This window comes from Oratosquilla oratoria, chromosome 23 (genome assembly GCF_046742065.1).
Source record: "Oratosquilla oratoria isolate Oo_2021 chromosome 23, ASM4674206v1, whole genome shotgun sequence".
NCBI classification, from domain to species: domain Eukaryota; kingdom Metazoa; phylum Arthropoda; class Malacostraca; order Stomatopoda; family Squillidae; genus Oratosquilla; species Oratosquilla oratoria.
The window spans coordinates 16,713,265-16,738,736 of record NC_134799.1 but is presented as its reverse complement, the minus strand read 5'-3'; the positions used below and the strand labels follow the sequence as shown (position 1 = coordinate 16,738,736).

Sequence of the window (25,472 nt, the reverse complement as noted above, 5' to 3'; positions counted from 1 at the left end):
TTTTTATGGTCGATGCTTATTCGTAGCCCGTGTTCGTTTCCGGTGTTCGTTCATGGCCGTGTTCATTATTGGCCGGTGTTCATTCGTGACCTGTGTTCATTCGTGTCCGATGTTCATTCGTGGGCCGTGTTCATTCGTGTCCGGTGTTCATTCGTGGCCGGTGCTTATTCGTGACCCGTGTATTTCTTCCGTGGCCGGCGTATTTTTTTCGTGGGCGGCGTGTTTTTTCTTGGCCGTCGTATTTTTTTCGTGGGCTGCGTATTTTTTCGTGGGCGGCGTATTTTTTTCATGGGCTGCGTTTCTTTTCTTTTTTTGTGAGTGGCGTATTTTTTTCATGGGTGACGTATTTTTTTCGTGGGCGGCGTATTCTTTTCGTGGGCGGCTTTTTTTTGTGAGCGGTGTATTTTTTTCATGGTCGGTGTTTTTTTTTTCGTGGCCGGTGTATTTTTTTCGTTGCCGGTGTATTTCTTTCGTGGCCGGTGTATTTTTTCATGGCCGGTGTATTTTTTTCGTGACCGGTGTATTTTTTTCGTGACCGGTGTTCATTCGTGGTCGGTGTTTATTCGTGGCTGGTGCATAATCGTGGCCGGTGTTTATTCGTGGCCGGTGTTCATTCGTGGCCGTGTTCATTATTGGCCGGGGGTTTTCGTGTCCGGTGTTCATTCGTGTCCGGTGTTCATTCGCGTCCGGTGCTTATTCATGGCCCGTGTATTTTTTTCCGTGCCCGGTGTACTTTTTTCGTGGCCGGTGTATTTTTTTCGTGGCCGGTGTTCATTCGTGGCTGGTGTTCATTCGTAGTCCTTGTTCATTCGTGGCCGGCTGTCGTTCGTGGCTGGTGCGTAATCGTGGCCGGTGTTTATTCGTGGCCGGTGTTCATTATTTGCCGGTGCTTAATCGTGGCCAGTGTTTTTCTTGAGGTTTTTGTGAACATTATTTTTTCCGTGACTTTTTTTTCGTCACCGTTGTTTCTGCGTGACAGTTGTTTTTACGTGACAATTGCTTTTGAGATCGTTATTTTTTCGTGGCCTTTTTTCATGAACGTTCTTTTTCATGACCATTGTTTTTTCGTGGCCGTTTTTTTTTCGTGAACGTTGTATTTTACGTGAATATTTTTTCGTGAGTTGTTTTTTCTGTCAGTTATTTTTACGTGACTTTTTTTTTTTTTTTTACCTTTGATATTTCGTGACCGTACGTTTTCTTTCACTACCGTAGGTAGTCCGTGACAATTTATTTTTCGTGACCCTTTTTTTTGTAATCGTAGTTTTTTTTTTTATATATTTTTGTGTAACCGTAGTTTTTTCACCGTAGCTTTTCTTTGTAACCGTAGATTTCTTTGTAACCAGATTTTTTAACCGTAGTGTTTTCCTTTGTATTTTTTAACCATTATTTTTGTAACAATATCATCGTAGTTGTAATTGTCATCTTTATTGCTGTAGTCGCTTCCATTGTCGCCGTTATCATTATTATTGTCGTAATCATCGTTACTAATCATTATAATTGTCAACATTATCTTTGTCATCACCATCATTAATGATGATGATATCAATGGTGATAATGATAATGAAGACAATGATGATATGGATTAACGTTACAAACTTCCACCCAATCAAAAGGCTAGGACCGTGCCACTCAGAGGACTATGTAGCGTGGAACTTAATAAACCATGCCCTTGGTTCAATTTCGCCGGTGGCAGGATTCGAACCGCCATCCCCTCGACCTTCGCCACAAGTAACAATAATATTGACAATGGTAATAACATTATTACCATTATTCACATCATTATCATTACGAATGTCATTATTATTATACACTAGTATCATCATCATCATATTTTTTCACTTTCTCCTTTGTTCCTAATGTTCCTTTTTGTACATAAGTGATCGAATATCATTAATCTAAAACTTGCTATTCAGAACACAATCTCGCTTTATAGGGAAGGGAAAAAAATCTTTCAAATTGATATTTTTATTAGCAAAAAGTGTGTTTGTATAGCTGTGAGGGTTTCTTATGAATCAACAGTGAAAGCAGCTAGAATTTCAAGAACACAGACAAACAATGGAAAGGTGAAATACAGGACATCCAGCACTTGGATCGTGACTTCTCTATTACCTGAGTCCATTCAATAATAATCGTCTGCTACCAGTTGTTCTTCTTCTGTTTGCAATACATTTAGTACATCATTTTAAGTACAATGTTGTTCACAACTTTTCATACCTTAATGCATGTGGATATATGTGCCAATTGTATAATCAATACACTCGCTCCTTGCAAACATGTAGCAGTTAATAATACTGGATATCAGGACATCACCCGTGGTTATGGATAAGGTACAGGATATGATGGACAATAAAGGGAACACTCTGCCTGTGTGTACACTTGTATGCATCATATCGGACAATGAGAATGGATGTACAGTTTGGGATGACACGTTCTCCAGTACAAAATACAGCACACAATACAGTACAAGTGAAAGAATACTGCAACACTTCAATTTGTTACAATTATGTTCACATGAAATGCAGTCCTTTTATTTTTTTTCTAGGGAGAACACCGGAAAATTCCCATTTTCTTTTTTGTAATGTGACTCAAAAGACCTCAAGTTGCAGCCCTAATTCGAGATTTTCTTACCAGCATGCATCTTTTCCTCCAAGGTTTCATTACACTCCTATTTGTATTTTTGTCGCTGACTGTTCACGGCACTTCTAGCCTCGCTACACACCTATGCTTTATTGCAAAATTATCACAAAACCTTGCAGAACACCAAAGTGCTTACGCACATGTGATGTTGATAGAAAAGCACAAGAGAAATGGCAAGACAGGGTCCAAAGGGGCTGAAGCCACTAGTATATCCCTTATTTTTAGGGAAACCATTGTCAAATGTGCTCTTAAATTTGCCTCGTAACAATAGCCACGAATTGGACTGCTTTTTTTTTTCTGCAGAGAAAACATAATTGTATAACCATGCACAACTGATCCCTCACTCTTGTTTATTTCTGGTCAAAAGATGAAGTTGATTTGTGAAAGAGGAATTTTGCAAGTCAAGTGTAAGATATTGTCCCTTATACACAGGGGAAAAAGAAAAGGATTGGCATACGAGTAATTCATTGAATATTGGGCTCCAGTTTTACCTTCACAATAATATAATTTCATTAGAAAATACTAATGATAGTTGTCCACTCTTAATACTTACTCTTATCTGTATTTATTAAATTCCTTAGTTTTTGGATATACATATTTGATTAGTTTACATGATTTAAAAAAAGGGTCATGAGGAAGGCTGTAGCACATTACCTTTGAGAGCTCATACTTGAATATATTAACCACAAACCACTTAAGATGGCAATAATATCACTTTCTTTCTTCTAAGTTAAATGTTTATAAGACAGATGCCAACTTGATCCTATAGATACTTTAAGACAAAACATTTGTCCCAACCTTTAGTCACCGGGATTTGCAAGATTCTAATATGCAAACAAGCACATGCTTTCATCTCAAGCAAAAAAAAAAAAAAGAAAAGAAAAAAATAAATAAAATGAACGAAACAAAAAAACTCCTCTATATTGCTCTGTCCATCATAAGAATATTAACTGTAAACCGAAATTACACAAGCATTAAAAACCTCTGAGTCTACAAACATTTCGCCACTGTTATCACATGTAAGTTTTGTTTTAAACCACACATCCCACATCCTTTCACAAGCACAGTTACTACATAAAAGCTAGCAATATAATTTCTATGTACCAATTTGTAGAATAGTATGCTTAAATGCTTTGGTAGTTATTCTACAATAATTATTACTCGTTCCTTAGGTAGGTAAATAATTGTGGTACAAGAATACTGACACTTGTAATTTTACCTCAATAATTTTCCATTTTGTGTGGATAAATACTATTTTCTTACACGAAAGACTGATTTCTTGATGTTGAGAATCTAGTTTAGCCCTAAATGACTGTATCCTTTCCTTACTTATGCCAAAACGTAACAAGGTAATTTCTTTCGATCTGGCCAAGTAGTTGTCGTCCTTCACTGCCTTGTAAACGAGTGCTAAGGACCACTGTCACCGACCCTTCCGACGGATGCCTTAAACAAAGACGATTCCCGCCACACCTCAGGAAGACCACAAGGAGAAGCACGAATAATGAGGCCGAGAATCGCATGTATAAGAACCCTTTCCTTTTCCTCTTTATTTTATTTTTGTCATACATAGTTTCTGCATGATAGGCCAATTGCCCTGTTAACACTAATTAAGTAGGTATCATGAGTTGGTGAAAAAGAGGTTCAGCTAAGGTTAAAAACATATGAAAAATTGTGGAAAAAAAAAAAAAAAAAAACGAAAGAAAATCTCCACCTGACATCTCAAGGGGACAAAAGCATAATGACATGGCAAGAATCATGAGTAGATGAGTACAGACTAGACACAATGATGAAGAATTCTAGTAATGAAGAAAATCTACTAAAGGCAGCTAAACTCCTTTTATGTACACGTAAACGCTTGCTGGCCAGAACTGCAAGTCCAGCCTGCCTGCTATTCTTTCATTCCCAATCCCAGTAAAAGTGTGACACTATTCAAGCACCTGCATAACACATTTCCCCTGCTGTCTGTCATACTAGCCATCCACAACAGCTCTCCCACTCACCCTATCTTATTTGTTGATGAAAAAAAAAGAAAAAAGAAAAAAAAAACTATAGAATTAACAACAACTTAAATTTAATGATGGGTAATGATGGATCAAGATGCAAATGAAAACATGACAGTGCAATGATCAAACAAGAATATGAGTTCATAACTGGGTATCTTTATACCGACTCAAATATCTGTCGATGCTAATCTCCTCATGTAATTACATTAACGAGGTAAAAGAAAAGTATGAGAAGAAAATGTATGTCTGTAGAAAACGAAAATTTACATCATTTTTTTTTTTTTGTCAATGTTTACTTATAAAGGTATTTCTTAGCAGCTTTATGGTGTTATGTTAGATCATGCAAACATGGAAAAGAAGAAGAAGAAGAAAAAAAAAAAGGCGCAAGTAACATATCCAGTATAATAAACACTAAAAAGACTTGTCAATTATTGTCCATCAAACACCAGCAGTATCAATAAAACATAATAATAAACTATTATGCAGACCAAAAGTCAAGAACCACGAAAACTACGTGACACACTTGCCAAATATGACCATCTCACAACCATGATGGACCCACAAATAAGAGTAAAATGTGGCAACCCTTGCAGGAGAGAAGGGAGAGAAGACAGAAAAATATGAATTACAACACTGTCCTGTGCAACAAGTGAAAATAATATCAGATCTTGGAGTATCAGCTAAAAGCAGCGTGTACCTGAGGAACCTGAGACAGACAGAGAGAGAGAGATTTGTGACCAAATGTAGTGTATTTCAAAGATTTCTTTAACATTTAGAAACAAAACAAAAGGTGAACTTAGAGATATATGTCATCGAAGGGAACTGGGTGTGTGTGGAGAAAAAGGGAATGAAGATTGGGAAAGGACAGGAAGAACAAGCAGGGAGAAGTTTTAGGATATTCGCATGCGAACACTACTGTGGATGGAAGTACAAAACTTGTGAAACAAAAAGCTGGAAACAAGAATAGGAGTGGGAGAACTGGAACAAGTGTTGAAAGGTAACAAAACATTAGCTGGAATAGAGATAAGAAAATTGTTTACTTGCATTTTACAGAGCAGTCAAAGACAGAGGGGCGGCAATAATATTGGCTGAGATAGTTTGCAGAAGACTCATGTGACAATACAGACATTCCCATCCTCCATGTCTTCTTTCTGACATAAATTTCATATTCACATACTTCAAAAGTCACCATTATCCTGTTCCACTTCCTGCAGAAACTATTTTCTTGATATCGCTATGTAAATTACTTTAGGCTAATCAACTTCATTCATACAGTCCTTGACTTGAAACTGGCATTCTTTACCATGCGTGTGTGTGTATTTACCTAGTTGTATTATACGGGAAGGGAGCTATGCTCATGGTGATCCGTCTTTGTATCTTTTAGCATCAAATTTTTTCTTAAAATCTTGAATAGTGTTTGCACACACTGTTTCTTTATCTAAATTATTCTAGGTATCCAGTACTCTATGTAGGAAGCTATTTTTTTTTTCAGATCTCTTCTATAGTTACCCTTTTTGAGTGCGTGTGTGTATTTACCTATTTGTATTATACGGGAAGGGAGCTATGCTTGTAGTGACCCATCTTTGTATGTTTCAGCATCAAGTTTGTTTTTAAATTCTTGAATAGTATTTGCACACACTGCTGCCTCATCTAATTTATTCCAGAGATCCACCACGAAGCTTTTCTTTTTCATATCTCTTCTATAACTATCCTTTTTGAGTTTCTTTTCATGTCCTCTTGTCCCACTTCAATAAATCATCTCTATCTAGGACTTCCATTCCTTTTATAATTCTGTAAATAGTCAGTAGATATCTTTTTTGTTCCAGGGTTGGTAGTTCCAATTTAAACAATCTTTGTTCGTATGTCAATTTGGAGAGTGTTGGTACCATATTTGTCATTGCTCTTTCTAATTTCTTTATTTTCTTCTTAGTACTGGGTGTCCATAGTGTTCCAGCATACTCCAACTGTGTGTGTGTGTTTACCAAGTATCTTACGGGAAGGGGAGCTATGCTTGTGATGTCCTGTCTCTGTATCTCGCTATATCTAATTTGTTCTTAAATTCTTGTATTGTTTTTGCACACACTATTGTTTCCTCTAGTATGTTCCATACATCTACCACTCTGTAGGGAAAGCTGTTTGTTTTTGTCTTTTTTCCAGGTCTCTTCTATAACTGTCCTTTTTGAGTATCTTTCCATGTCCTCTTGTGTTTCTCTTATCCCAATTTAGTGTGTGTTTCAACCATTATTACCCTCCCACGAAAGTTGGCATGCCAGCTTGCAGTGCAGTGATACTGAAATGATTTCAGCCTTGGGTGGAAATCTAACTCAGACTGCTGGATTAGCGGTTGTGAATGCTACCACTCAGCCTTTGAGCCATGGTGTGTGTGTATACATATGTACACACATAAATCAATGTAATAACTAAGATAAATTATTTTGATCTTGAATATGTTGTTTGCTGCTCACAACTCGTTTATTTCCCTTACATTAATCTATTCACACAATAAGCAAATTTACACACACACTCCCATCTGAAATACGATCATCTGAGACTAACCCAACAATTAAATTCCCAAACCCTCTGTCTCTTAGACTCTAGTCACATTTTTGACCAGTTTCAGTTCCCAACCACAAAAACTGGCACTGGCAAGTCTTTGGCACAGCATTAAAAAATCTCTTTGTAATTAATTTGGTCTTAAGAAGATTTATAATGTTACACCAGAAGCCTCCCAGTTTCAGTTTTTGAGGTCCCAGATGATCAGGAATGGCCAGGATGTGACTGACCCCTTAGCTCGCTGCATGTAGCAAATTTAGTTACAGGGTGTTTTACAAGCAGTAAGTTCTGTGAGAAGGACTAAAAGGTTTGGAAATACAGCAAGATACAGATATGAGAGAGGAAGGAGGAGAGCTGGAAGGGGGAAACGAGTTTAGAGGGAGATTGTAGAGAAGGAAGAAAGGAGATATACAGGGAAAGTTAAGGAGAAACAGATATATACAAAGAAACCTAAAACTATACTCTACTGCATCAGGAACCCAAAGACAGAAAATTGTGTTGCAAAACTGTACTGGTCCATTAGACAAAGTTAATAAATATATCAAATTTTAAGACAAATACAAGGAAAGCAGTTTACTGGGGAAAATTAAAAGTTATCATTTTCATGTCACCTTAAGCAGTCATGTGTGTCTGTGTGTATTTACCTAATTGTAGTTTACATGAAAGGAGCAATGCTCACTGGGTCCTGTCTCCTATGTTCACGTGTGTGTTTGTGTGTACATGCCATTCTTCTTATATAATTTCTACCATTACAGAATAGGCCCTGTGGCAATAAAACTGTTAAAACTAATATATTACATTAATCTTCACAAATGGTGACCTTTTCAATCACAGAATAGTGCAACAATGTTGTATGTATGTGTGTGCATGTATATACTGTACGTAGGTATTTGTTGAGACAGTCTGACATGTTGATGTGTGTAGGAAGAGGATGCACAGGAAATTTCTGTGGTTCCTATTCCCACCCACATAAAACTCAAGAAAATTTTAAGTGGAGGGTCAATACAGTACTTGATCAAATATAAACCTATTTCAACAATAAATTAAACTGTTTTTCAAAGACGATATGATGAAGAAAAGAAAAAAAAATCCCCAGTAAACTTCCTACAGCATGAGTTGTGACATGGAGACCAATGTCAGGTTAGCATCAAATAAATAAGATATATTACATATATTCCCTACTTGATAAAATCAATAATTATGGACAATCTATATATTTACATAGGGTGAATGCACAGTGCCATATACTACAAAAAATAACATAAAAATATTTAAACTTTTTGAGCTATTTCATTATTAAAGAAGCCCATAGTAATTATATGTATTCAAAATAGAAATACACTAGTACACATAAAATCAAAGTATAACCTACATAATAAGGAACAAATATAGAAACTCAACAGCATACAGGACAGATAGAAACAAGTGTTTTCTGGCCATAACTACACAGGACCCAAGGCTGTTGAGAAAATGAGCCAGCTTTCTTTCTCATATGCAAGATTAGAAAAAAAAAAATTAAAGATGATTTAAAGCAGTAATAACAAAGAAACGTGGATGACTGTATAATGCCTTATGAATGAGGGGAATCCGTGGCAAAATATATCCCATCTTTGTGATCCTATTACACGTGACCTATAGGAAAGACTTGTTTAGAAAATCCTAAAATATTACATGTGAAATCGAAAACATTTTACCTGTTGCAAGAATGCAAATGATATATTATGTGATTTAAAGAAATAAAGGAGGGAAGAGAAAAAATAAAAAAATAAAATAAAACAATGGTCCACCGACAAAAAAATATATATACCATTCTATAATTGTTTTCAGGAACAGCTATTGGTGTATGAATCATGATAACCACTGCCATAGGAAGTTACGGCAGATTATTTCTACTTACTATGGTAAGATGCTCAAAGAATAAAAGTTTAGTTGAATATTTTCATATCAAGCATTAGAAGAATTGAGCTGATCAGTGAATCAAAGACTGAAAATTTGGAAACGAAGCTTGGAAAGTGTTGATAAGATTATTCGAAAAGGGACGACCTTTTCTAAAGAACCATGATTACATACTCGCATCACATCCCACCACAGAGCTTTGGGAGACGATATCTGGCACAGAAATCTGAAGGACCTATAGTCCAAACAAGTGCTCCGAGAACAGCTTGAAAGGCTCAGCTGATGCACAATAACGTTTCATACCTCAACTCCCAACACCTTTATACTCGAAATTTCCTACACCATTGCTGTCGTGACCTTCGCATTAGAGATACGATTATTTTCATAATGTTCTTCCTATTCTAAAAAACTGGCAACAGCAACACCTGCCTGGTTCCTCAAGACAGCGAGATTCAATGAGTCGCCTTACCTAGCACAGCCTTTCCATTCTTCTTACCTTAAAATTCGTCTCCACATTTTTTCTTTTTTATACATAAAATCAAACACTATAGAAATGATGAATGAATGAGTGCAGAGCAATGGATTGAGCACAAAGTAAAGAATGGAAAGAACAATGAAAAATAATTTGTTTATAGTAAAAATAATAATAATATAAAAAAAAAAATTAGGTTTCCCCCCTCTCGTACAATCCAACACAGAGACAGATGACCATCAAGCCGTCATTCAGTTGTCATGTTTCAAGACCATCATTGCGGCATTCCTTTGAAGCGATGAAAATAATCGTTCATAGCTATCAAGCACACAATTACCACAGGCAGTTACTGGTCGATCCACTTTTAAAACTACGGTTTATGTAAAGCATGACCACCAGTTATCATAAATGACAATAATTCAATACCACAAACAGTACTATGATGTGACTACTCATGTTATAGCAGGAATGCAATGTCAGGTGTCCATAATTACTATGACACCATCATAATCACCAGTTGTAGTTATCGTGAACAAGTGTTGTACGTGGCTACAAGTACACGGATCGCCACCACAACAACCACTGTGCACGACAACTGTGGAAAGCCTCAAAACTGACTGATACTGGAACTACTGTGTATAGCTATCAGGTAGTCACCCCGTATAATTGTCGCAGAGGTTCATCATGAACGAGTGTCATAGACAATATAGATTATCATGAGCAAATCTCAAAGCAGGGCACAATGTGCAACTCTCCCGGAAGACTGCTGTCTGCAACTACCATCGAGCAGCACCGACGTCCCAACCATGGGAAGATTTTTCACAGGTGGTTGTCATGGAGAATCATCGTAAATGCCTGCCATGGAAAGCCTCCCTGAATGCCTAGCATGATGGCTGTCAACTGTACTGTTCTTGTGGAGGGTTAAGGCCCTATCTGGCTTGAGGTGGAAGAGGTGGTGGTGGAGGTGGTGCTGTTGCTCCAAGTACACAAAGGACACCACAACATTAGCGTTGAGAAGAGATTCATTAACTGGTAACTAGAAAAGTTTTAACAAATACAAATAATAAATATCAATATGACAATACTAATTCCACTATTCCCCCTCCACATTCTTCAACAGTTCATTTCTAACTCTGCCACACCGTCCACGGCCAATCCCAGTGTCGGGAGTGTTCCGCCAGCACCAACGGGGACACGTGCAGCATGATGCCCGGCTCTCTCTCAAAGTGTTTACATCTTGGCATACACATCAGAGGTCTTGGACCTCTAGATACAAGTGTCTGGGTGGTGCTGGCCAGTGTACTGGTGCTGCTGCTGCTTGCCTCTCGCACTCTTGGTCTTGTCGCCACCCTTGGTCAGGCACGCGGGGTCAACACTGCATTTTCGAGGATTGCCTAAGGTAACTAACGTACTTGCAATAGCTAAACCACCTGGAAGATAAAAAAAAAATATTATTCAAACTTGTGTTTGGTTAATTTGACTGAAATATGCTGAGCTCAAAATTTCCAGAAAATTAATACATTGAAGTCACTCAAAAAATTCTATCTAAAAAATAGATGAATCGTTAAATTATATTTGTATTCTGAGTATTCACTGCAATATACAGGAGGTACATACACATACCAAAGGCTTTTTTCCCCCTTACACAGGAGGTAACCAAAAGAAAAAGGCATAGAATCCACTCCCACCCATTCCATCCCCTACACACTCCACTCCCCTCCAGCTATTATATACATACCAAAAAGCCCTTTTGTCTTATAAGGGGTGGTGGGGGTGGCCTAGGCAAGGCACTATTCACCCATCCCAAACACTTTTATCTTAGCCCCTTGTGGATGAAGGGTCATCCCTGTCCCCTGCCCACTGCTTGGGTCCATCACAATGCAGCAAGACATATCACCTCAACAGCAAGGCCCAACAGCTAAAACTGGTTTACCCCCCAATGCTAATGTACAAGTTGACAGTAATTCTGTGGGGAATATGTCTGTTGATGGCTATGGTAAAGAGAAGGATGCTGAAGTTGCTTCTTTAGAGTATTCCTTATGTGCACTCGGAAAGTAACAGGTAACTTCCCAGGTGGAAGTCAATTCCAGGGGCACCACATGGGATTAGAGGACGCAGGTGAGAAGAGATTTCCCTCCAGTAAATATCGAAGAATATTTTCTCCATCCAAAGACATTCATTTTATTTTTCAGTTTTCAGGGTAAACTGGGTGAGACAGCAAACTGGAGTAAAAGATAATGTACAGGCAGTAAAATAGAGGATATGAAATTGGTATGATAAGTTAGGAAGGATGATGGAGCAAGTGTGTTATTGACTGGATGCCACAAGATGGACAGGGTGGAAGAAGGATACCAGAAAGAAAGTGGAAAGAAAAGAGAGAGAAATTTGGTGACTTCATTCTACTCATGGAACATTTTGGGAGAAGTCTTTGTTCAGCAATGGACTCAAAGCGTCGGAATGATGGAGTGATTAACACTGTCAAGAGAGACTTACGCCAATGCACTAATTGGCAAACAATGTCAAAATGTCAGTTCAATGGATTGAATAACACTGTCAAGAGGGACTTGGGCCAATGGATTAATTAGCTGACACTGTCAATTTGTTGGACCGATGGATTAACACTGGGAAGAGAGACCTGGGGCAATGGATCAATTGGAGGACAATATCAACTTACCTGGATGTCCATGTGGTGTAAAGGGTTCTCCACCTGTTGGCAGTTGCACCACAAGGGACAAAACAGCTGCACGATTGCCACAACATGGCTCCAGGGATATAGGACTGGGATTCTCCTGGCCAAAAGCAAAACACCTAAACAGTTTTCTTTCATCACGGTAAATGTGAGCAACAAACGCCATACATTGTGCAGGCAATAATAACATTACTCACAAAAAATAAATTAATAAATAAACAAATCAATAATATTTCATACCTATTGATATTCAACTTTGTGTGCACTGGTCCAGAGGAATGTCTCTAAATTCATTAAAATGGCAACTGCCCTGAAGCATGCAGTTAGTTCCCTACACTTGGCCCCACGGACTTACCTTCTTTCTTTTCCGTACGGAAGAATGAATGGTGTCTGGCGGTTCAGGCAGTAAATATTCTGGAGACACGGAATTATTGTGTTTGATTAACACATTGTTGCAGTGGTTAGCTATACTGTTGGTAATGTGGTTTGTGTTAAAATTGCTGTTAATGATATTGTTGCAAGTTGGAACATGGTTTTGGTCTGAGTTGACAGTAGGAGAGGTTGTGTTACTTGTGTTGTTGTTGCTGTTAGTGTTGGCAGCGGATGTAAGAGTGTAACTGCAACGATCCATCTCAAGAAGGATGGGGCGGAAGGGACGGGATGCCATGGCCTCCATCTCCACCATCAACCGCTGAAATGGAACAAAAGAAAATCTTAATGTATACAATGCTCAGGTAGATATGATCATTATATACATACACCAAAAGCATTCTTTCCCATTATGAGGGAGGTGTCCAGCTAAGGCATGCACACACATTTCATCCATCCAACACTCTAACCACCGTTGTTACTCCGTCTACTGTTCCCTTCTATAGTTTTGTCTAGCTTTATCTATGAGCCTCTTACAAACACCCATTTGTTTTCTCTTTTGATGATCATCTCATGATAAGACGACCATGAAATATGATTATAATAGATATACATGAAATCACCTCCTCACTACACTTCATCAAATCTCATCTACACCTTCACTATCTAGAGGTGCAACCACCATCACACCACAACCCCAATAAGAATACCTAATAATAGGTTACCGTTTCCCTCCTCTCCAACTGTAATGAAGAAACAGACCCAGGGACCAACATCAGGTACCTGCTCGCATATGGTGGTTTTGCAAGATGAAACATCAAATCTGGCCATTTTCAAAGCATGTCAACCCACTTCCATCGGTAAACACAGCCCTGAGATGCAGACATTCTGTCTCCTTCTATCAACTTCAACTATATTTCTTCCATTTTTTCACATATGGAGAGCAGACATCTACCAACTGCTCATATCACTCTACCACTTTCAGCCAGTGAGATTGAAATAGTCCTATACTAGTACAACAGAGACAGCAGCTCAAAGTTCCTTCCCATAGAGATCTAAGGGAAGGCCTGAAGATCATTGCTAGCACACAGTTAAGCTGTGGGAGAGCTATGGGAGAGCCTGAGAAACATAGTTGTCCGAGGTGGGGCTGTAGGTTTCCAGTCAGTGAAACTAGTAACGACAACTGTTACCAAAAAATATCTACACCAACTGATGAGCCACTGTGCAATTAACCATAACACAATCCTAAAGCAGGGCAAACATAAAGTATTTGATTATACAAGTCTTCTTTCATGGTTTTAATTAGATGCAAAAGTACTAAGAATTCTAGGTAACAGTGAAAACCTATATTGACATTATCTCGACTACAAAGAGGAGGTATTGATCTTACCTGCCGACGAGTGTAGAGGTCATATTTCTGCTTTATTTTCCATAGAAAAGCTGCTAGCAGAAGCAGTAGGAGGAAGCAACTGCAAAAATAAATACAACATATCACCTACTCAAGAAATGCATTAACATAGAAAAAAAAGTTGGTTATTCTTTCACTGTTAATCTTTCAATTGTATCTACTCATCCACTGTATTCTATTTAAGAGAGAGAGAAAAAAATTGTGAATCGCAGTGGTGTTTGGTAAATGCCGATTTTTTTTTTTTTTCTCATTCCCTGACCCTCTCATTCTTCCTTATCTCCTTCCTCCTCCACTTTCTTCTTTTCTTCCTCTTCTTCCTTGTATCTCCCTCTCCACTCACACATCATGCATCAACTGATTTTCCTCATTTTACGATAATCTTCAAATACAAAATTTTCCTTTCACTTTCAGTTTCCAGAAAATACCTAAAACCTACAAACTAGATAAATACTATATGCGGGTAGCTAAAAAAAAGATTTTAGACAAACACTTTCATTATGTTGAGTACAACAGCACAGGTCTCCTCAAAATCCCCTACAGAAGATGAATACAAGTCAATCAGAACCATTAAAATTATTCTTCTAATTCTACAAGACTTATGCTGTCTGTTAAGAAACTCGTAGGTACTTACAGAGAAAATATGGTGAAGAACTGAATAAGATCAAGTTTGGGATGCTGTGAGAAGGACACAACAATCTCAATGGGCGGTGTAAAATTGTACACGTAGACAAAGAAAGTTGTATTGTTGCCTGAGCCACCAAAGACGTATTCTGATGCACTGAATCTCCGCTTGATACGAGTACCCGTGAAGTTACGGATGATCCAGTCCTCATGCTGATTTGCTGTGAATAAGCATGTGAATGAACATTTGAAAAAAAAAAAGTACAAATATGTTTATACATACCGTATTTTCCGGCGTATAGTGCGCGACTTTTTTCCGTTGGAAGGGCCTAAAAATGGGGGGTGCGCGTTATCCGGTGGTGCGCATTATCTACGGCCTACAATAAAAATTCTGCGGCTGTGTAATTTTTTTCACAACAACGTGACGATGTTGGCCGTCACAAAGTCGGGAGGCACACTTCTCCATGATGTTCCGTGAGAACAAGAAGAACAGCCATGGTGACATGAAAGAATACGCCAGCATGGGCTACCGTATATGAATATTTGGTATAGGTAGGTATCTATCGAATCTTATTTTTCATGTTTAAATAGGCCTAAACACCATGAAACATGATCAATATTCATGATATTTGCCCATGTTCACAGCATCTTAGTTTGAATTTTTATGTTGGCTTTGTTGCTTCACTTTAGGTATGGTACAAATTCCGTTGCGGCCGTTCATAAACTCGTGTCAAACACCTGACTACAACACCCTCTTTCGGGAGTTATATTAACTAAACGTCACCTCGATGAGAGACTGTCCTATTTCACCACTGTCATTGCAGGTTCAAAGCTAAAACGAAACAGTCTGTAGTTTGTTTCAGTATTAAAAAAAAAAAAAAAATGGTAAAGACGAATTATTTCCTCAAGATATAAAATGAACATTTTCTGTAAAAATCCCGAAATTTTTCTGTATATTTTACTTTCAATAAACTTTCTTAGATCATATTTCCAACAAACTATTTAAGCTACAGAGTAATATGGGACCAACGCACAACATGAGTCATATACTGGTACATGTAGTTCCGACTTTTTCTTAGTTGTGTCCTGATTGATGCCTAAACTGACACTTAATTTAGTGACAAATCAACAGATTTCCCAGCGGTGGCTCTAGCCAATGAAAAATACTTCTCCATGTAACCTCGTTCACATGATATAAATACCGAGGTAAAACTGCGTTATAGACAAATGCGATTGGGCATGCGCGTTATACGTCGGTGCGCGCTATCTGTGTACTGAGATAACGAAGTGCATGGGTGCGCATTATAACCCGATGCGCATTTTAAGCCGGAAAATACGGTACAAACTTTTCTGGTTTCAAGACTAGCATTTACATCAGTAAATTATAAATCAAAGCTATGTTTTACAATAGAAACATATTTTGTATGCAAATCTCATCCCCCTTGATTTTTTAAGAGAGTGACTTAAATTCTAAAGTGAAAATTTTTCTATGGTGTCATCAACCAATCAATCCACTGCTTCAGAACTTTGGAAGGAAACTCAGTTTCTATGAAACAAGTCATGATAAGTGCTTTGGCTCATAAATAACTCAGTAAATACATACACACATATACCAAGGCTTTTTCCCCCTTACAAGGGAGGTAGCCAAAAAGGAAAAGGCATAAAATCATTCCCACCCATTCCATCCCTGAATACACTCCACACCCCTCCACCCTCCATATTTATACCAAAGGCTTTTCCCCCCTTACAAGGGAGGTAGCCAAAAAAGAAAGGCATAAATAGATTTACTAAAATGTTTGGTGTGAGCAGAGGGGGGAGTAGGGAGTGGTTATGTGTGAATGATATTTTGATGCAGACCAAATGGATTTCTCCTCATCTTCTCTTTGTCCATGTGAGAAGATAGAGTGGGGAGGGGGTGCTGATGAAGTGAAGCAGCTTTGCTGTGGATGTACTGTATCTTGCTGCATTGCTTCTAACCCAGGATAGTGGACAGGATACAGGGAGGGAGGGAGGGAGGGAGGCATATAGATAGAAAGACATAGTATAGGGTAGTGTAGTGATCAATTGTTGTTATCAGCAGGGCCTGATAGCTGGAGCTGGTTCACTCCCAAAGCTTCATCATAACCTTAGTGCTCATCCACTGAAAAAAAATTATGAAACGGACAAGCACATCTCTTCAGTCTCCATTATTTCTTCATCCATTTACAACCACTCACTTTTGGATACTGTAATACCTGATGGACACATGACTGTTTAATGTGAACTCTCCCTATCAGGAGGCTAGGGCAGTGTCCCTTACAGAGTACTTTGTAGCATGGAATTTAATTAATCATGCCCTTGGTCCAACTCACTGGTGGCAGTATTTGAACTGCTATCACCTTGACCTCTGTTGCAAGTAGCAATGCTCTAACCTACTCAGCCAGCGAGTGGTTTTTACAAATATTAAATAACCATCAAGTTCCTCCCCTATCCAATGTACCCCATATTTCAGAATTTTTTGTATCCATGAGGGGACAGAGAGAGAGAGGGGGGGGGGGGGGTGTCACTGATGAAATGAAGCGGCCTTGCTGTGGATGTGCTGTGTCTTGCTGCATTGCTTCTGATCCAAGACAGTGGGTGAGATGCAGGGTTGACCCATCATCCAGGAGGAGCCAAGAAAAGTAGGGATGGAATGGGTGGGAGTGGTTTTTATGCCTTTGTTTTTTTGGCTACCTCCCTTGTAAGGGGGAAAAAGCCCTTGCTATATGTATGTATGCTTACTAAGAAATAAAACAACTTACTCTCTTTTGCTGAAATCTTAATATTGGCAGCCTTCGAGCACAGAATATCAAAGTCTGTATCGACATCACTTTTGGTTGGAATGTTGAAAAAGTTTATTTGACCTATGTGGCGATCTTCGTTCTTGGAGAGGTTGAAGGTGAACTGGTAATCAATTTGTAGGTCATCTGTTGACAGACAATATTTCAATAAGTGTTTAATCAATCATTACATAGAACAATAAAGAACTTAACAAATACACTTGACCCCCAACATTCATGAGTTCCACATTTGTGGTTTATGGATTTCTCATAGGTTACTTTGTGTTGAATAGGCTTTGTTTTTTAATTATTTTGGCTGTTAAGGAGAGTTAAAATCACTTTAGGCACTTTTCAATGGTTGATTTAATTTTTTTTTTTTTTTGGTAGCTAAGTCAAGTTGACATCCCTTACATGGGAGAAAAAAGCCTTTGGTATATAGATAGATATTTTTTGTGTTTGGCATGGGTCTGGCAGGCTCAGAAATAATGCTTTGTCCCTTAACTCCCATGAATTTTGGGGATCAGGTATCGTTATATTTTGAGATCCTTATTCATACTCCCATATCAAAGATCTATTCCTTTATAGGTCATGTACATTGTGCAATACTTACAGAAACAGGAACCATGTAAGGGGTCCCCAACATAATGATTCTTGTTGTCACACTGGTCACAGTGATCCCCTGACACACCTTTGGTGTGGCAGTGGCATCGGCCACTCACACGGTTGCACGTATCTCCATGATCATTGCACGTACATGCTGTGAAAAAAAAGATTACATATGTAAGTTCATGTAATATGGGCAAGGATGTTTCCTCTACCATACGTTTTTTTCACCTTACTTCGGAACAGACATGAAGAACTTTATACTGCATTAACCATTCACAAATCCCTCCATTCTCTCCTATCTTTCATACTCTCTTTTCCATGTTCCATAAACATTCCTCATATATCCAAGGCCTCCTTTTACCCTACACATCCATCTCGCTCATGGGTGTTGTTTTCGTTCCCTAGACTGTGGCTCAGCAGTTCCGTCTCACTCTTTGTTTTCCTCTCCAATTTACTCTATTTCTGTTGTCTACACATTCAACTACCATTCCCATTTTATCACCTGAGACAAGGTTAACCTCCAATTTGTTTGATGAATTATAAGGATTATGTATGCCAAAAGGAGACCTTTCAGTCCATAAAAAGGTTGGACGAAGAGAAGAAAAAAAAATCTAATAATAGTAAAAAGTAATTTTTAAGACATTAAACTGTTTTACATTAAACTGCCTCAGCTGGAAGCACATTCTATAACCTTAATTTTCAATATCTTAGTCACATCTAGTTATTTTTTCATCTCTATCAAATCTGATACAATCACTAATACACAAAACTGACCAAATGATTTCTGTGAAAACATGGAGAATCATAATCAACAAAAATATTTAGAGTTTTTGTACATATATACATTAGGGAAACAGAATAAAGTCAGGTCATACTTACGTTCACAAAGTCCTCCATTTGAAGGGTTACCCCAATAACGTTCCATGCAATGCTGGCAATGTGTCCCCTCGGTGTGGTTGGCGCAGGGTTGAAGGCACTCTGTCTGGTTCTCGGCACAGTAGCTGTGGCCGTTGCAGTTACACTCTGTCAATAAGCACAAGTTATTAATAAAACGAACATATACTAATTTTTTTTATGGCCATTGCAGTTACACTCTGTCAATAAGCACAAGTTATTAATAAAACATGTAAAGAGTGTAACTGCAATGGGCATAAAAAATTAGTTTATGTTCATTTTATTAATGATATCAAACCATATCATTAATAAAATGAACATAAACTAATTTTTTTTATGGCCATTGCAGTTACACTCTGTCAATAAGCACAAGTTATTAATAAAACAAACATAAACTCATTTTTTTATGGCCATTGCAGTTACACTCTGTCAATAAGCACAAGTTATTAATAAAACAAACATAATATATTTTTTTCTTTTTTTCCTGACTGCTATCTAGTAATTTTGTCATGCTGAAAGAAACCTCTAGGACTAAGGGTCAGACACACTCCATTAATTATCTGACCACCAAATTGATCCATAAATTTAATTTTTGCTGCTACAGAGTGATTTTATTCAGCTGAAGGAAACCTGACTGTCAAAGGGGTAAACCTAAAAAGTTCTTCATGACCACAAAATCTTACACTGCTCAATATCAAAACACAACAGACAACAATAGAATTTTTTTTTTCTTTGAGTGATCTATGGGCCAACCTGAGAGCCACTATAGCATACCTCTGGGCTGCAGCTCTCTTGCAAGAAAGAATGAAGGCAAAAGGTTTACTGACTGGAGAACTATTCATCAACCAAGGTAATGGGGGGGGGGGAAGGAGGGAGGGAGGGAGGGAGGGAGGGGGAGAGAGAGAGAGAGAGAGAGAGAGAGAGAGAGAGAGAGAGAGAGAGAGTGAGAGAGAGAGAGAGAGAGAAATACAGAACCTACTAGATGAATACAACACATTTACCCCTCAATACAATATTACATCCAACACCTTTGGCAAAGCTAAACATAATGACGAGACCAGCTGGGACCTGTGGGTCTCTTGCAAGAGATCTGGAGCAACAGATTGACCAGAGCTGTACACAAAAACAAAGACAACTGCCTTACGTGGACAAGAGGTGAAGAACCATCGTGGGTTGGGGCACCTAGAGGACCTGACAAGCCCAGTGGCAGGGCTGATGGGGCCCCGCTGGCCACCTTCCATACAGGAACCCAAGCCAGTGCCTGAGCCATCATCACACCACCCACAGGCCACATCTGCCTGGCAGGTTTCGCAAGTCTGGTGAAGACTGCAACGGCTCCCACCTGCAAGACAGGTTGATGATATGAGCATAAGGACTAGATGGTATAAGCTTGTCATATATACCTTCTGTATTTTTTACTTGTATGTGAAAAGGTAAACTAACACTATTCTACATTACAGTAATTTTTAAAACAGAGTACTTTATTACAAAAGTCTATATGATTTAAAAGCTTAAATCACAACTTCAATCCCAAAGAATACATACATACTACCAAGGGCTTTTTCCCCCTGACAAGGGAGGGAGCCAAAGTCAAATGCATAAATCCACTCCCACCCATTTCATCCCCACATACTCCACTCCCATTCACCATCTGTCCCTCCCTCTTTTCTTGGCTCCTTCTGGATGCCAGGCCATCCCTGCATCTTGCCCACTGCCCTGGGTCAGAAGCAATGTAGCAAGACACAGCACATCTACAACAAGGCTGCTTTATTTAATCAGTGACCCCCCCTCTCTGTCCCCTCATATAGAAAAAGAGAAAATGGGGAGAAATTCCTTCAGACTGCATCAAAATATCATTCACACATACTCCCCCATCCCCCACCCACTCCCTTCCATGCACCACTGCATCATCCATACGCAACCATTCTCCACTCACTCCTATCTTGTCTTCTCCTTTCCTTTCACAGACATTCCCCTCTTTCTCAAAGAATAATCTATACTATCTCCCTGTAAGGGAGGTAGCCAAGTGAAAAGGCATGGACCCACTCCCACCCATTCCACTCCCCTCCTCCACCACTCTCCTCCCTCTCATCTTAGCTCCTTGTGGATGATGGGTCATCCCTGTATCCCACCCATTGCCCTGGGTCAGAAGCAATGCAGCAAGACACAGTACATCCACAGCATATCTGCTTCATTTAATTGGCAACCCCCCTCTCCACCAACTCATTTGGAAAATAGAGAAGAAGGGGAGAAATCCCTTCGGGCTGCGTCAAAATATCAATCACACATAACCACTCCCTACTCCATCCCCTATCCCCTCCCTACCTTGCATCACAGTATCATCTATACACAGCCATTCTCCACTCACCCTAATCTCCTCCTCCCTTCTCCTGTCTTTGCTCAACAGACATCCCTCTTGCTTAAAGGCCCTTTCATCCCATCCATCCATCTCATCCTCTTGTCAACCCCTCAAGTTCACTCCACCCACCTCTGCCTTCCACACCTCTTTTATAAATCTTTCTTCACTCATTCTTTCCAAGTGTCCAAACCATCTCAATAGTCTTTCATCAGCCCTATCTGCCATCTTTTCCACCACCGTTATAATTATAAATACAATCCCTCTAATTTAGATAAACTTCCTGCTTGACTTTAATAGCTGGTTCTCCAAAGAGTTGACGTAAAGATTAACTACAATTGAACTGAATATCACCACAAACCTACCTTGCTCCAAGGCGACACAGTCTTTAGAGTCCGTGGTCCATTCTCTGCACTGCCCATAGGGGAAGCTTACCAGGTATGAGTTGTTATCTTCACAACGTTGCTGATTAAAGCACCACATGCAATGACCCTGCTGGGATATGAAAGCACGTGACAATTAGGACCCTTGAAGAAGTCTTTCATCTATGTATTCATATACCAAAAGGTTTCTTCCCCCTCACACAAGGGAGGTAGCATTCATGCTCCCACAAAAAGCTTTTCCATAATAATTTTATATTATCCTCAGTCTATTCCAACTTCCTTTATGTGGAACTATGTAAAATTACTCTCAATTTCCCTCAAGAAAAGAAAAAAGAAGAAAAAAATCCTTAGATACCCCACACTGGCAATACTCATAACCTAGACAACAATTTATGATTTATTCTCCAAGGGAGCTAGCAAAGAATCAAGGAACTTTTGCTAGCTATCTTGAGGTCATGGGTTTCCAGTAAAAACACATGCAAAGCCTACATACAATGCTGAGACATTCTGACTGGTTGACGTAAGTGGGAGCAAGATACACAGGAGTCTTAGTCCAAGTTTATTCCTGAGAAAGCATACTTGCGTAACTAGTCAGGATTAAACCCAGACTAAGACTCTGTATTTCCTACTCCCACTTACTCTATACAATGACCTATATATATCTATAATTAAACTGTTTATTTTCACCAAGAACCCAAACATTCCACGCTGCAACTGACCTGTGTACAATTACTGCAGGAGGTTCTTTGTGAGCAAGAAGGTGGGCAAGGTATATGATGAGAAGTCAATTCTTGGACTGCTGCTCGGTTACATTCAGGGGCTGTACAAGTCGACGGGTTTTCGGGTGGCTCCCTGTCCCGGTGGAGTGTCAGAGAGCTCGATGAACTAGATATGGTGTGGTTCGGTGCTGCGACACAGGATTCGTGCACCCAGTCGCAACGGCCCGTGTAGGCCCTACAGAGAGGACAGGTGTGGAGGCTTTTGCATTTCAAGCGAACAGGGTCCTCGCAACTGGCACTACTCAAAATACCCTGAATGACAACGAGAATAAAAAGCATAATGAGTATAGTCTTGTTAATACTTTGAAGTTTGAACTGGAATTGGACTCCCTAAAAAGTTAATAATAAAAGACAAGTTTCAGCATTATAGTCAGTATGATTCATCACTAAATTATGAACACCAAAAAGTACAAAACACTGAGTTATTCTGAAAATTAAGGGGATTTTTGTTTAGGTTATAGAACAATTCTGTCAACAATCAGAGATAAACCAAATTATGTGAATTGGCATGACATCACAGGAAACAACAGTTGCAAATCAAGTAAACACTCAGTATCTGAGTTACTCAATGTATACTATAACATTTTTGCAATAAAAAATAATAAATCTGTAGAATAATCGAAGCTCAATACATTCAGCTTTTGGCAAAAAAAACTGCAAGTAATCAAAAATTTGTTACCAATAAACTACAAAAACATGTAGCACGCTCAGCAGCCAGTCATTTGACATTAATGCGAATACAGAAAACAATAAGAATTCACAATAAGGCATATACAGTAAACCTTATCAATACCAAAACTCGTTGCACCAAATTTAGACTACATCGACCCTAGTGATTCCAATCAACCCTACTTTTGATATAATGAACGAGGTCAGTATATGTGATGCAGGGTTCAGTATGGATGGCAAACCCATGGACAATTTTGATACATATGTACATACAGTATGCACTTTTGACACTGACGACCAAACCCTCCCCAACTAGTTTGATATATCAAGGGTTTACCATATTATGTTCTTCAAGCAGAGACGTGTACACATCATACACAATAGTCCCTACCATATTCCATATGACTCATCAACTGAAGTGTTGGAGAGACATGTTCTCTAGAATTATGTGGGTATACATATACATACATACATATTATATATATATATATATATATATATATATATATATATATATATATATATATATATATATATATATATATATATATATATATATATATATATATATATACCAATGGCTTTTTCTCTCTTACAAAGCAAGTAGCCAAAAACAAAGGCATAAAATCCACTCCCACCCATTTCATCCCTATGTACTCCATTCTTATTTACCCCACTCTTTCCCTCTATCTTGGCTCCTCCTGGATAACAGGTCATCCCTGCATCTTGCCCATTACCCTGGGTCAGAAGCAATGTAGCAAGACACAGCACATTCACAGCAAGACCACTTCATTCAATTGGTGATCCCCCTCTCCATCCCCTCATGAAGAAAAAGAGAAGATGGGGAGAAATCCCTTTAGGTTGCATCAAAATATCATTTACACATACTCCCTCACCCTCCCCCATCCCACAACCACTCCCTTCCATGTATCATAGCATCATCCATACACAACCATTCTCCACTACCCCCATATTTTCTGTATTCTCCCTTCCCTCCTCAACAGATATTACTCTCTTTCCCAATGCCCCATCCATCCATCTCATCCTTGGTCCATCCACCTCTGCCTTCAAAACCTCTTTTACTAATCATTCTTCACACATTCTTTCCATGTATCCAAACCATCCCAAAACTCTTTCATCAACCTTATCTCCCTACTCCCTTTCCACCCCTGCTCTCCTCCTCACCTCCTCGTTTCTCACTCTATCCAGCCTAGTAACCCCTATCATACTTCTCAGGCATTTCATCTCAAACACATATGAACTCCTCCTCTCTTATGTTTCACATTTCTACCCCATACAGTGCTGTTGGCATAATCACTCCTTCATATAATCTCCTCTTAACATCCATTCCCATATGTCTATTTCTCATTACACTTTTCAATCCCCCAAGGCATTTACTTGACTCTCAATCTACATTCCACCTCCACCCCCACTCCTCCCTTCCCCGCCACATTCGCACCCCTCAAAAGGCCTTGTAGAAGACATGTAGTGGGACATGGTAGTGTGAGGTATTCTGTATTTACCTAATTGTAGTATACAGGGAAGGAGCAACACTCATTGGGTCCCATTTACTCTCCAATTCTATAATACCTAGCCTCAAATTCATGTACACTTCCAACTTAATCTATATTCTTGGATTTCCAATCATCATATTCAGATTTAAATGAATGTATTGTTCAAGCTTGGGCTATATCTCCTTCCGAGCTATTTCAAGTATTTATGCATTTATATGGGAAACTGTACTTCTTCACATCCTTTAGACATGCAGTCTTTTTTAATTTTCTTCCATAACATCTTAAAGCCCTCCTATCTTTAATCAAGAGATTTTTTGTCAATGCAATCTATCCCCTTTTGCGACCTGAAGACTGTAATCTTATGACCTCTTTTTCTTCTATCTTTTTAAGTTGGCAGACCTAGTACTATCAGTCTTTCCCCATATTGTTTCTCTGCCATGCCGGGGACCAGTTTGGCTACTCCCTTTTGTATTCTCTCAATCTTGATTATATCCTTCACTCTGTGTGGGAACCATACTACTGATGCATATTCAAATCTTGGGCAGATCAGGGCCTTGATGAGTTTTTTCATCATCTCTTCATCCATATGATGAAAAGCCATTTCAATCTTCTGCAGCAGTCCATACATCTCTCCTACAATTCTGCTAATGTGTGTGTCAGGTGACAGGTTGTCTTTTATTAACACTCCCAAGTCTTTTTCATCTTTTGCTTTTGTATAGGTTTCCCTGATCAACAGTCATTCCATGTGCATCTAAAGCCCCCTTCACCCCATTCATCCACCTTATTCTTGATCTTCCTATTGAGCTCACTCCATGTGCTTCTGCT

The 25,472-nt window shown here is 38.9% G+C and overlaps 1 protein-coding gene across 5 annotated transcripts in view; it reads right to left on the bottom strand.

Moving 5' to 3' along the window:
* Positions 1 to 1,949: 1,949 nt before the first annotated feature.
* The window catches only part of dsd (attractin-like protein dsd), a 44,803-nt gene continuing 21,280 nt past the window's right edge, over positions 1,950 to 25,472 (bottom strand). For 3 of the 5 annotated variants that reach the window (XM_076206782.1, XM_076206786.1, XM_076206785.1), the window contains 11 exons: positions 22,405 to 22,716; positions 21,668 to 21,797; positions 20,091 to 20,288; positions 18,932 to 19,075; positions 18,057 to 18,203; positions 17,429 to 17,593; positions 14,659 to 14,869; positions 14,010 to 14,088; positions 12,606 to 12,941; positions 12,236 to 12,350; positions 1,950 to 10,991 (listed from right to left, as the gene is read on the bottom strand). In XM_076206782.1, the coding sequence (XP_076062897.1) occupies positions 10,828 to 10,991; positions 12,236 to 12,350; positions 12,606 to 12,941; positions 14,010 to 14,088; positions 14,659 to 14,869; positions 17,429 to 17,593; positions 18,057 to 18,203; positions 18,932 to 19,075; positions 20,091 to 20,288; positions 21,668 to 21,797; positions 22,405 to 22,716 (2,001 nt within the window). In that variant the 3' untranslated portion in view covers positions 1,950 to 10,827. The remainder of the gene's footprint in view (positions 10,992 to 12,235; positions 12,351 to 12,605; positions 12,942 to 14,009; positions 14,089 to 14,658; positions 14,870 to 17,428; positions 17,594 to 18,056; positions 18,204 to 18,931; positions 19,076 to 20,090; positions 20,289 to 21,667; positions 21,798 to 22,404; positions 22,717 to 25,472) is intronic. The other 2 variants (XM_076206783.1, XM_076206784.1) reach the window with 2 other exon arrangements.